General features: G+C 40.4%; 1 protein-coding gene across 9 annotated transcripts in view; it reads right to left on the bottom strand.

Moving 5' to 3' along the window:
* Positions 1-14382, bottom strand: part of Fer (FER tyrosine kinase) — a 324911-nt gene that overhangs the window by 257841 nt on the left and 52688 nt on the right. For all 9 annotated transcript variants that reach the window (XR_004118033.1, XR_004118035.1, XR_004118036.1 and 6 more), the window contains exon 2: positions 6826-7091. Coding sequence is in view for 5 of the 9 variants with exons in the window: in XM_031368583.1 (XP_031224443.1) it covers positions 6826-7032 (207 nt within the window). In the remaining 4 variants the exon portion in view is untranslated. The remainder of the gene's footprint in view (positions 1-6825; positions 7092-14382) is intronic.

Raw genomic sequence — 14382 nt, 5'->3', positions numbered from 1 at the left:
GAACTCCTAGGGACTCAACCACCAACACATGGTGGGACTGATTGTTCTGACAGCATGTATATAGTAGAGGATTGCAAATTCGATCATCAATAGGAGGAGAGGCCCTCGGCCCTTTTAAGGTTCTGTGCCCCAGTGCAGGGGAATGCCAAGGCCAATAAGTGGGAGAGGGTAGGGTGGTAAGCATGGGGAGGGGGGAGGCACCAGGGGGTTGTTCTTGTTGTTTTTGTTTCTTTGTTTGTTTGTTCCTGGGAGGGGAAACTGGGAAAAAAACATATGACATGTAAATAAAGAAAATATCTAATAAAAAAAAAAACAAATAACTAAGCTAAACAAATCAAACCTTCTAGAGTGGGTAGAACGTAACCTGTAACCTTTAATGTTTAGTTCTGCATTCAATCACTGTATTGGAGACTAAAGCAAAGGAGAAGTCATGTGCTTCTTACAGGCTACTACTTCAGAAGACTACTTTGTAACATGATTACATCCAACTGAAGAAGTCCTAAGACCAGATGTGTGTCACTCTTGACATGACATGCTTTCTTACAAAGCTACAGAGATGAAAATGAAAGACACATGTCCCTGTAACTTTGTTTTTAACTAACTAAAAATAATGGTGACCTTTGCAATCTCATTAAAAGAGTAATTAAGGAATGAAACTATCTAGCCAATCCAAATCCAACATAGGATAATTAGGAATAAGCCCAAATTAAGATACAAATACTGATACTGCACACTTTCTTTTGCTCCAGGAAAACAAAATACTAGTCTGAGATTTTGTTTTTAATTTTATAACATTATTCAGAACTTGTAATAATATAATTAAAATACTGACACAATACTATTTTATATTAAATCTGTGATTTTTAAATACTTTGCAAAGTTTTTATTCTTTTGTAGTCAAAAATTAAATTTACCTAAAAGTAAATATATCACTTTAAAAAAAAAGATTCAATTTAGAAAATTTTCCTGCTTCCCAACTATCCGTAAGAGGTTAACTGCAGGCAGTAAGTATAGCCCAAGATATATAAAATAATCAATATGACAAAATGACAATTTTTTTACTTTGGAAACCAATAGAGGCCAATGATATTGATTACACTGAAATGACTGACTATATAATATTTTAAAAGTAAGCTGCATGCTCAGATTACCAAAAACAAAAACTAGAGAGAGAAAATGTATACCTTTTAGGGTTGGAAAGAGCTGAGCAGTTAGGAGCACTGGCTGTTCTTCCAGAAGACAGGGTTTGTACCCCAGCACCCACATTCTAGTTCTCAGCCATCTGTAAGTCCAGTTCCAGGGGATCTCCGCCCTCTGCAGAGCTCTATGAGCACTGTACACACATGGTGCAGACATAACTGCACTAAAGCAATCATGCACATACCACCTTTTAGAGAAGCGTGGTCCTTTCTTGCCTCACCATAAACTGGCAGATATGCGGTATGATGAATCAGTGTCTCAGAACAGGGAGTAATTGAAGTGTTCTGGCTTATTATACCAAGAGGTGTGTATTCTGGGACACTGAATAAAGAACAACTACTGCTGGACCTATAATTACAGCAAGGCACTGAGGATACTCAACAAGACAAGTCAAGCTTGAAAATACCTAAATAATAGCTGTCAAAATAGCTGTGTGCTATAGATTCCACCCTCCAAGTACTTGATTGCTTTCATCTTGGTTGAATATTTTCACAAACTCAACATTAAAATTCCATGAAGAATGCATAGTTTCTGCTACACAATAACTCAAAATAAATGATCCTCTGAGGCACTACTTTCACTTGAGCTTGCCTATTACATAAGGAAAATGCTGGAGTCTCTAAGTCCTTAGGGGACACAGAAAGCCAGAAAACAACTCATTAAATTTCCATAAAACAGAGTTTTCAAAGACTCAACTCTAAGTACAAAGGAATCTTTAGATGTGCCCCACTCATAAAAAGTTCTCTACATCTTCTTCAATCTTAGTTTCTCTGCTCCAAACCATCTCTAACCTGGCTGCAATCAGAAATAATTGAGTCTTTTAGAAATGTCACTTTAGAGATTCTATGGCAGAATGCCTGATGAAGCATGCTTCTCACACGGAGTATAGGGTCAGCACTTTAAAGCTCCCTCAGTAATCCCACCACCCACGATCTGTTGTAACAAAGTTTTTGTCTCACTAACAACCTCTTCATTGGACCAACTATCCTCTAAAAGTCACAGGGTTTATAATGTGTTAGGTACATAGCATTCAAACCATTAATCAGGGATACATTAACGATTACAGCAACTTTATCCAACTTCACATATATTAAGTGATTAAAAAATATACCATGGCATTTTATTTCGGAATGACTAGAAACACGCCTGTGAAGGAAAGAGGCTTGTACCTGTGGGTCCTGCAAGTGGGAGAAGAGGTTCCCTAAAGCAGGAGACCAAGCTACAGCCCACACGCACGTGAGTCTGGCTCACAGTGAAAGACTAAGCAATGGCAGCCAGCAAAGGACTGTGGCGCTCAGTGCTCATCTGAAATGTATTCCTAAGCCACTGAGCTCAACAGGTGCCATTCATGCACTCACCTCGTGCTTCCTCCACTGTCACACAGGAGGAAACGAACATAAGACTCATTCGTCCCTTAACACATCACAAATTCACATTTTAAATCAAATATTAAATAAGAACTAACTCTACATCCTGAGAATTATATAAATTATATAGTACTATATAATAATTATACATAACTATATTTCATATACAATGTATTATATAGCTATTAAATATCAACTCTAGATCATCAAAAATATTTTTCAATGTAGTATATGAATACTGCCAATATTTCTATATACTTTGTGTTTAAAGGGTTAACTAATATCTCCTTTCAAATAAATTGTCATTGAGGATTTCTTGTATCACTATAATGTGTAGAAACTGTTGAATATACTTGGGCAGTTGTAATTTTAATGAATAACAAAACACAAAGTAAAAATGATCTACTATACAGAGTAAAACAAAAGAAGTAAATAAAATGGCCAAGTAGCTAAAGCTCAGTGGTTAGGAGTCCTTGCTACTCTAACAGATGACCACAGTTCAGCTGCCCGTACCCACTGCAAGTGGCTCACAAACACCTACAACTGCAGTTCTAATGGACCCAACACCCCCTTCTGGGTACCTGCATACACATGTGCATGTGCACACACACACACACACACACACACACACATACACACACATACACACACACATATACACATAAATAAAAATAAATGTTTTACAAAACAATAGCTCTTATATACATGGAAAAGGTAGTTCATTAAACTCACTTTTAGAGAAATAAATAGTAAGACAATAATAGATATCATATAGTATTTATTATTTGTTAGATTACAAAAACTCAGAAGTGTTAGTGTTAGAAACTGGCAGGCTCATACACATCCGGTAAACATGCAAAATGGCACAAGATCTACAGGGAAATTTATATTTATACTGGTAATATACAATGAAACTATACATACTTTCATATTTTGATCTAGAAAGCCCATGTCTATGAATCTGTCATGTATACACTCATGAACACACAAAAATGTTTCTATGTAATCGCACTTTTACATTATTTGTAACTGTGAAACACTGTAGAGCTTCTAAACTGGTTTTATGCTAAGATATCTCTCCAAAGAAAATTGCCTCCCGGAGAACAGTCTAGTTCAGGGTGGTGGAAAGGAATGTTCCAGACACGCCTGCTAGTTCTTGCCGTGCCACGTGGTGTAGCAGTGCTAGAGCACAGCCAATGGCTGGGAGCAAAGATGGCTGCTTAGGCGCCACCTCCAGCCATCTACAGTCCTTCCAAAGCAGAACAAATGACAAGCCAGTCATTCAAAACTGTGCTCTTGGGAATAATGACAGCATATACACACTTCAAAAGCAACTTTAAGTAAAAGCTGAAAATAATTAAATCACGGAACGCTCTCTCTCCTGTTTATGTTTGAAATGAAAGTTCATTGAAAAGACAAAAACTAAATGAAGACTGAATTACTGGAACAGTGGGCAAGATTGGAAGGGTTAGGAGACAGCTCTTAGACACAGACATGGAGACAGGCAGAATTCAGATCCCCAGAGTCCACATAAAAGCCAGGAGCTGTGGAATCTAGCCTGTGGTGTCAATGCTGATGGGGTAGAACCAAGACTGCTGGGTAAGCTGGCTATCTAGATCAGGCCAGGGTGTCATGTGTGACTATTGAGGGGGGTATGTGGGGATCAGAGGATGACCTGGAGGAGCTAGGCCCCTCCTCCCCTCCTCACTGAGGCAGTGTCTCCTTGCTTCTGCCTTGCCTCTGTACTCCAGGCAATTCCTACACCTCTGCCTCCCACCTCACTGCAGATTAGAGACTGCACACCACCACACCACCACACTCAGTTGTTTACATGGGCTCCAGGGACTATCTAACAACTCAGGTCGTTAGACCTACACTGCAAGTACTTTTAGCCGCTAAGCCATTGCACCAGTCCAAGAAATTCATCTTTAACAGTACTATGTAACGTAACTAAAAAAATAATAAAAATATGTAAGATAACAAAACTATTATAATTTGATTCATTATATAGAAGATATAGTCTTAGAAAACACATGCACAAATATTGTGGAATAAAGAGACATAATATATTCTTAACTAACTTATAAACTGTTATATTCTCTGTGACTATGGAACAATATTTATTAATTTATCCAGTTACCTAAAACAATAACTAGATAAAAATATATAAAATAATGCCATTCTAAAGATACCAGTTATCAGTAAATGAAACAATGTTCCCTTAGAGATAATAAATCATGATCTAAGTCCTAACACTACCAAGGCTGACTAGGTTAAAAAAAAAATGTCTAGATCACAATTAAGCAAAACCCCAATAATGTCCTGTTGAGAAGAGTGACTTCAGAACACAAAGGGGCCAAAATCCTCAGTGGACCAGCAGAACTCATGGTCCCCTAGAGACAGAACAGGGACAAAGCATTGTAAAAGAAAGATAAACACACAGAGAACACTCTGGAGACCTACAGACTCCCCTTTAGTTATAAAGGTGAGTACTGGACAGCTTGCATGTGTCAGGAAGCTACTAAAACCCAGAAAGCAAGCACCCCAAAACAGACTACGAGAGACGCTCCAAGAACTCCCAGCACATGGTAGAGCTGCCAAGTCAGAAGTCACATCTTTATAATAACTGCACCCTTCTGAGTGTCAGGAAAGATGCTGCTAGGTAAAGAAGATAAAGTGATCAGAAATTCAATCACTCTGTAGTCGGACCTAACAAATGTAAAAGCAAAGACAAAAGGATCAAACTGTCTGTAAGGGGTTCAGCCACATCCCAAAGCAAAGCTCCAGAATAGATAAAGAAATACAAACCCATCCAACAAGCTTAAAAGTAAAGTCCATGATGCTGAAAGCAAAGCAAGGACTGTTCAATAGACAATGCAGGAAAGTGCCACTCGAAATAAGGAGAAGAGCTAACTGACCCAGAAAGGCTGGGGGAGGGGGCCAGCTCAGTGGCAGCATGCTTGCCCGGCATATGCAAAGCCCTGGGTCTGCTCCCTAGCACCATGGAGGGGAGAACAGGAATGACACAAAGTAGCCCATGCAGTGGACAGTTGCTATGATGACATCCTCTATGTCAAGGAGAGGAGAAGGGGCATATTGAGTAGAAGATGGAAAACACAAAAAGGAGTGCCTAACAACATGTGTCCAAGGTACTCATTAACGTGGGACTGCACACAAGCATCAGAGAAATCAAAGCTGTGAGAAACCACATTTCTCTTTAGTTCATTGTGAGCTGTAACTGATGAGCAATATTTGCCTTTCACTCTTTGGCGCGTGGTTATACGGTTTTCCTGTTGCTTTAACTTAAGAAACTGGCCTCTCTCTACTATGATCTTAGCACCATTGCTGAGAACCAGTGGGTCAAGTACCATTCCTTTATCATTTTTGTTCTTGACAAAACTACCTCTTTCTTTTGCCTCATGATTGCATGCTTCACTCTGAGATTGGAAAAATTGTAGAGATTAAAAATAACTTTACACCTCCCAAGTACTGTCGACTGTAGATTTCAAAGAGTTAGTGAGTTTCAGGACAGCCAGGGTTATGTACACCTTGCCTCAAATTTTTAATTAATTTTAAGAAAATCTCAATTAAAGGTGGTAAGTAAATGAAAAGAATTAAAGGAAGATAAAACAAAAAGAAAGCAAATGGTCAAATAATAACATTTAACTCTATTTAATAATAATATCAAATAACATTAAAATGTATTCTGAACTGAAAAGATACTAAAATAAACACATAAAAATTTACAGGGTCCAGGGATGAGGATGATGGGGAAAAGTAGTAACTGTGCAGGTTTGCAAACCTGAGTCCACATCCCTCCCAGCCACGTCAGAAAGGCAGGCGGGACTGCATCTACCAGCCACATCAGAAAGGCAGGCTGGACTGCACGTGTGTGCTGCAATCCCAGCGCTTTAAGGCTGAGTCAGGCGGATCCCAGGAGCTTCCTGCTCACTCAGCCTAGTGGCTAGGCTAAGACCAAACTGAAACAAGTTCCCTAACTCAGGGACTAAGGAGGAAAGCTATACCAAACCCGACTATGCGCCTCACGCCTCCACATGCGGTGCTCAGGTGTGTTCATCTGCATATGCACCTATCTGTGCATACACAGACAGGAAGATCCTCTAGAGGATGTGGGTGAGACAGTATTAAGAGAAAATGTAAAACACAGCAAGTTGCCATGGATATGCTCATTCTCTAATATGAGGATTGTTCTAAGGACAAATATGATGCTATTCAAAACAAGTGGCATAATTCTCACCTTGGACACGTTGCTGACATAATTCACTTGCACGGTGCTTTCTTTATCAACTTGATTACAAAGATTCTGTAAAGTATATGCATATTCTTTATCGCTTTTTATTCTCAGAGCCATGAATTTCTTCACCGTCTCCAGCAACCGTAGTTCCCAGTCTTGCAACTTTAACACAGCTTCCTGTGAGTTCTTCAGGTCACTCCCAAATCCCATTTTGTAAGATACAGCTTGTCCTCCACACTGTGCACGTGAGCCTGCTAGTCAGCGCATATCTGTGAACACAGATGACAGTCAGTTAGAAGGAAGTTCATCCTCAAATCAAGAGTATGGTCCACCGGCTTTTTGTTTGTTTGTTTTGTTTGTTTGTTTAACTTTGAATACTGCTTTATATCTCAAATTTGGAAGTGATTTTCTTCATTGTGAACAAACTTGAGCAAACATATAATTCATCAAAATTGTTTCCAGAAGAAATACAATGTAAAATAAAGGACATCAAATTATTCAGATCAATTCATATGTTTATCTTAAATCCTGCAATTATTTTTTAATCAGATTAACATGATATCAACACATATTCCAAGTGTATGTTTTTGTTGTTGGAATGAGTCATAAAACACAAATTGCATTTCAGAGTTAGATAGAATTTCGAAAATTAACTGATTATGTTTGCCAGGGTCCAGCCTGGACAAGAGTTAGTGGTCGCCAAGGACTGGGGATATCTGGCAGGTGAGTAAGCAAATGCACATGTGGGATACAATCCTCACACGCTGCTCCTTTTAGACATGGGAGCCCCTGGACTGGGGAGTCAGGGTGCTCACCTACACTTGACTCAGCCCCAGTCTTGTACTGAAATCATACAAGGAAGTTGGAATTACAAAGTTCATTGGAAGATGGGTAAATGCCTCTCTATTTTCCTGTGCCAGCATTTCTTTATGGCACAGGGTAGTACAGATTTAGAACAGAAAAAAGGGGAACTATATAATCTCAAACGTCAAAGTTTTACAACAAGCACAATTTTTTTTCTATCTCCCAAGCACCAGTCTCTGGTGAGGTTGGGCAGCACCACTGTGGCTACAGAGTCAGTAGCTTACAAGTGTGAGACAGTACGGCTTCATAAAAGGGCAAACACGAGGTCACACTGCTGACCCTGCAGTCTATGGATCTCCAATCTGGGCCAAACATCTAAGACCCCATCTGTCTACAAAAACATCCTCACTTGACCTGTATGGAGAATCCCTAAGGGGCTGCCACCATCTTCCCTGAACCCAGGGAACCCATTGCTAACTTTCTGGGAAATATCTGTATATTATTCCATCCTCAATTTTGTGATAAAAATATCCTGTTTTTATTATACGGAATTGAGACTACGACAGGGGACAACTGCATGTTTACTCATCTCTGCCTGCCGCTCAAGTGAGTGACTGTAACATACATTTTTCTCAAACTCAAGAATATTAAAGAAACTCACTTTAATATTAACATCTAGGATCTGGATGTCAAGAGGGCTCCTACTAGGTCTTGCTAGGTCAACAAATACCAGTTTAATCAAGGAAGGAAGAAAGAGGAGGTACAGTTAATAGATAAAAAGAATGATAAGTACTAAAAATAATTGCAGAAATGATATCATGAGATGCATGTGTCCAAGAAGCAGGCCTTGGGTCCTGTCAGTACTCACCCTGGGGCCCACAAGGGATCATAACCTTGCGCTCTGAAACATGGTACCCCGGCAGGTTTTTCTTCCTTGTCATCAGGGGTCCCAAGCATCGCAACCTTAAAGTAGGGTGTCTCCAACATATGTTGGAGACATTACAAAAGCCCCAAAAGTATAAATTTATTCAAAAGTAAACATGTTGGGGCTAGAAGAACTAGCCCGGACCCCTGGGAGCTCACAGAGACTGAGCCACCAACCAGGTAGCACACAGGGGCTGGTCCGAGATCCCCAACACAAATACACCAGAGGACTGCCTAGTCTGGCCTCAGTGGAAGAAGACACACCTAATCCTCAAGAGACTTGAGGCCCCAGAGAGTGGGGAGCCCTGGGGGGAGGGAGGCTGGCATCCTCTCGGGACAGTAGGTAGGAGGGATGGGATGAGGAATCCTAACCACTGAAGCATCCCTCCAGCCCCTGGACCAGACCACTGTCTTAATTTAAGAGTTAAAAAAAAAAAAAGATGACAACTAAATGTCTTCTCCCAAAGCTCAGAAAGAAACTGAGGATGGGCGCTGTGCTGGTATTCTATAGAGGAAGAAACTGAGGATGGGCGCTGTGCTGGTGTTCTATAGAGGAAGAAACTGAGGATGGACGCTGTCCTGATGTTCTATAGAGGAAGAAACTGAGGATGGGCGCTGTCCTGATGTTCTATAGAGGAAGAAACTGAGGATGGGTGCTGTGCTGGTGTTCTATAGAGGAAGAAACTGAGGATGGGCGCTGTGCTGGTGTTCTATAGAGGAAGAAACTGAGGATGGGCGCTGTGCTGGTATTCTATAGAGGAAGAAACTGAGGATGGGTGCTATGCTGATGTTCTATAGAGGAAGAAACTGAGGATGGGTGCTATGCTGATGTTCTATAGAGGAAGAAACTGAGGATGGGTGCTATGCTGATGTTCTATAGAGGCTCTAGACATTGGAAAGGCACAGTAAAATAAAAAGCATTTGAGATAGGGGACTAGTGAGACGGTGCTTAGGGTGGACACTGCTCCTCCAGAAGACAGTGAGGGGCAGCACACAACAGCCTGTACTCCAACTCCAGGCACACACCCACACATACACAGATAACTAAGAATAAAAAGAACCAGATTAGTCAAGGAAGAAGTAAAATGATTTCCATTTGCAGATGATACCACTTCACAAACAGAAGAGCCAAACGAAGGCTTAAGCAAGTGTCAGAATTGGGTGTGATTATGTTATCAAGTACTACAGACAAGGGGCAGATGTCCTCCATGGGCTCCCATGTTTAAAATCTGCCCCCCAGCTAATGATGCTACATGGGAGATGGTGGAAACTCTAGATGATGGAGCCTCGGTAGGCAAAGGAGGTCACTGGAATGTGCTTTTAAAGATTATAGCTTTATCTCTGAGTCCTGGTTTCCAAGGTGAGCAGCTTCTACAAAACACTCCTCCTACCATAATATACTTATTCTCTTCCCACGAGCTCAGAAACAGAGCCAAAGGACAATAGAAGGAACTCAATGAAACCATGAGCCAAAATAAATGCTTCTCTCCTTAAGTGGCTTTGTTCACATGTTCAGTCACACCAACATGATATTAACATGCACAGTACACAGTGTTAAAAAGTCAGCTAAATGTCTACATACCAGCAAAAATCAAACCAAAAATTAAGTTAAAAATCAATTCCATTTACAGAAACTTGAAGAAAAGAATAAGACACTTGGGAAGAAATCTTTTTTAAAAGCAAACTTGTGTTCTTCAAACTAAAAAGCCAAAATTATAAATAAGCTCCTCAAAGACTCAGGTTCAAAGGTAGAAGAATTAATGTTAACAAAGCAAGATCCTCCAGTTTGATCTATCCATTTGACATTGAAAACACCTTCTACGTCAAAGAAATTCAGACACAAAAGAGCACATATTGTATGACATGTCTAAAAATAATCCAACTAGAGATATAAGACAGATTTGTGGTTGTCTAGGGCTACTGAATTTGGAGAGAAATGGGGAATGATCCCTGAGAAGTATTAGATTTCTTTCTGTAGTGATGGAAGTATTCTGGAATTGGTTGTAATGGCAGCACAACTCAGAGTGGATAAAAACAACTAAACTGTCCAGCTGTATCGGGGGAATTCTTTAGAATGTGAGTGTTACGTTTAGCTATGGTTTGATGTCTCCCTCAAGGCTGCATGGATTGGGAGAGATAAAAAGAAGGCGGAAAGTTAATCCCACTGTGCTGCTTATCAGGAAGACCTCTGGGAGATGATCAGGATGAAGTAAGTTGTTAGCATGGAGCCTCAGCATTGAATCCTGGGAGCTTTATAAGAGGCAGACGACCCCGAAAGTCCTCTCTCTGTCTGCTTGTGGCTCTGTGTGTGTCTCTGTCTCCCTGTCTCTCTGTCTCTGTGTGGAGTGTGGAGTGTTTCTCTGTCTGTCATACACATACACACACACACACACACACACCATGCCATCCATAGTTGTGGCTCACTGACCTTGAACCTCCAAACCCTGAGCCCAAATATCCCTGCCGTATTTATAAATTCAGTCTGTGTTATAATGTTATGGGTAACAGAAAACAGACTAGAACTCAAACAATAACTCAAAATAGTTATTTAAAAATCACTGAGACATAACTTAGGATCACCTATACGCCAGCTATCATAAACTTCCCCAAGATATTATTCTTGTTTACTGTAAATCCTGAGAACTACTGCAGAATTTATTTTGCCCTCTGGTCCCAGGGCTTTCCAGGGCTTTCCAGCAGTGAATCTTTCAGCCCAGGCAAAAGAACTGTGCAGGGCCTTCATCTCTGCTTCTGGATCATGCGCACTAGAATCCAGGTGTTGTGTTGTGTTGTGGTGGCAGTGGCTCTTCATTTGCTCATTTTTGGATGCTGGAAATTGAGCCCCAGGTTCCCACATGCTAGGCAAGCGCTCTCTACCAGTCCACAGCAAAGAATCCAGTTAATGATACTGACACCATCTATGATATACAAAGGCAAAAAAGGTTCTCTCCCTAGCTTAAGCTGCTTCATCTAGACAAATGTCAAAAGTTATTATTCTCCGAGAAGAGAATAAATTACAATTGTTCACCAACTGAAAGATGTTCAATTGTGTGAACTATAAAGTAATTGGGAAAAACATTTTGAGTTATAAGAAACTCCTTGCTAAAATTTCCAAAGCAACAACCAAGACTGAGCCCCCTTAGCTAAGTCAGCGACTACAGGGGACCAACTGACTCATCTGTGTGCTAACCACGATGACTCCAGGCTGCCAGGTCCAGACAGCAATTTAAACACTATGACTTTGGGGCTTTAGCTCAGTGGTAGAACATCTTCTAATATATAAAAGCTCAATCCCATGGAGAAAAGACAATCCTTTGTGGGGCTCAGAACCTGACAATGAGTTGCTGCTGTTGTTGCTGCTATTTTTATCTGCAGGTGTGGAAACATACTTCTCACCCTATGTCCAACCAAAGAATAAGGAATATTTTCAAGGGAAGAAATGCTAGAAATATTTTTAATTTAACTTTTAAAAACTACTAAATGTAAGACTGTGGTTCATTTTAGTCCTGATGTGGCATAAATACCATCTCTGATTCTCGATGCATCTTGATAAGCATTTTTATATTTACTCCTGCTATCAGAAGCTTCAAAAAATGTACAGAGCTCAAGGAAAGAAAAATGGGAAAAATAACCTGGCAGAATCTGGGAAATGCCCAGCCTGCCCTAAGAGACTATTTATGTTTATTAATGTGCTAGGTCTGAATATATACATACCTCTCTTTGGGAAAAGGGGGAATAATGATGTTTTTTTAAAGTCAGGTAACTCCATAGTCAATTAACTGAATCTAGTTGTTGGGCTGTCTGACCTGACAAATACTTTAAGAAACTATCAAATCAATATACAATGTCTAAATACCCACTCATGACAAACCAGATATATACAAGACCACAGTCTTCAATAACAAGCAAAGAAGAAAAAACTAGACAACTGAGACATCCCGTGGGCAGTGATTAAGTAGAATGCAGCCCAGCCTACGCTTAACCTTATCTACCCGCTGCAAAAAGACAGTCAGGCAGACAAGATCTGCTAAAGAGACCCAATTCTAGCAGCAACCCATTCAAGGATATGGTAGTACATTTTTATGACAATCTCTCTTCCATTCTAAGAGACTAGAACTGTTTCCTCACAGCCCAGTTCATAATACATGTGGGGAAAACACAAACTTAGCCTGATATCCCACTGTGCACTCAGCCTATTTGTTTAGCCTGCTTTTATGAAAATAATATAACCTTACTTGTCTTAGATTTCCTATGTAATTAACTTTCAAATCCTGTGTTAATGCACAGCTTTAATCTTAAACTATATGTTCTTCCATGCCCCTGACCCACAGCAATGCATGTGTACATGTGTGTTATGGCAACTGTTTACTGAGAACAGCCCATAGGTGGAAAGCAACCTTCTACAACAAATCTCCATCATAAATGTTGGAAGCAGCATATGGATGGTGCTTGAAAACTGCATGTTTACAATGGTGTTTGTTATCTGACTCAGTCAGGGTCAGTGACTTCATCCCTTGTAACACTCTGTTTAGGATTTCTGTCAAGTGTCCCATTGCTTCACAATGTGATGCTTTCTATGTTATTCAGTAAATACAGAATAAAGCCCTCTGTTAGGAACAGGTCAGATACAAACTATAGACAGATGGATGTGACACATGGGGCGATGTGGAGGATACAAAATTGGGCTCACTCTGGCATCAAGTTAATGTCAGGGGAATTACCGAGCTGTCTTTCCCATCTTTCAGAGCCTCTTTGTACTCACAGGTCTCAGGGATCCTTTGTCACTCAGATCCCAGAACAGGGAGGGAGAAGAGGAGGAGGGATCCAGGTTTTGCACAAAGTACAATCTAAGAAGCCACAGTCTTCCCCTTCCCACAGCCATCCGGAGAGCAGGCTATGTTAAGAAAACCCAGCACATCCTCCCATCCAGTAGACATCCATGACTTGATCTACGAGAAAACTGCTTTAGCTTTTCAGGTAGCACAAGTAGGAACCACTGGGAGCTCAGGGTTATCAATAAATGGAGGAAATCAAAACAGCAGTGGAGAAAATTAAACTGTCACTGGAACAGTACCCCTTAAAAGCAGACTCAGATTTACATGCTAAAAACCTAAACAAGGTACCTACCTATGAAGAGATTGTGTTCCCCAAGTGTAACAATCAGAAATTGCCTGTTACCAAGGAAACCCTAATTTTAATCTAGAAATAATTAATGCTAATACCAAGCTGAATTGGGTACCAGCATAACAAGAGTTCTAATGCAGCCACAGTAAAAACACTTCAGCAATGAGACATAAACCTACAATCAACGGTAAACTACAAGACCTAACCAAGAAGACAAGCTATAAGAATCATCAGAGAGAAATGATAAAGGAAGAAACACAAGTTTAAAACTCCCTAGCTGTGCTCCGCAGTACACTGGAGACAACAGAAGCCACTACCAACCAGTAAGTTTAAGGACAGAATAGAGTCCACCCAGTCAGACAACAAAGAGAAAACAGGAAAGAAATACCCAGAGACCTGTGGGACACTCACACAAAACACACTCTTCTCTCCTCAGAGGGCAAGGGGAAAGAAAGAGAATGAGAAGAAACTGGAGAAAATACAGACAAACCTGCTTAAACAACACACACTCACAAACACACACACACACACCACACACAAGCACACTTACACTGATACTCATGCCACACACAGACACTTACACATACACACTTACACACCACACATGTACACTCATACTGACACTCAAGCCACACACACACACACACATTCACACACAAACACACACACCACACACACCACACACACACATACTCTCTCTCTCTCTCT

The sequence above is a fragment of the Mastomys coucha genome, unplaced genomic scaffold (assembly GCF_008632895.1).
Source record: "Mastomys coucha isolate ucsf_1 unplaced genomic scaffold, UCSF_Mcou_1 pScaffold14, whole genome shotgun sequence".
Classification (NCBI taxonomy): Eukaryota; Metazoa; Chordata; class Mammalia; order Rodentia; family Muridae; genus Mastomys; species Mastomys coucha.
Note: the sequence above shows the minus strand (reverse complement) of the source record. Positions and strands in the feature narration are given on the sequence as shown.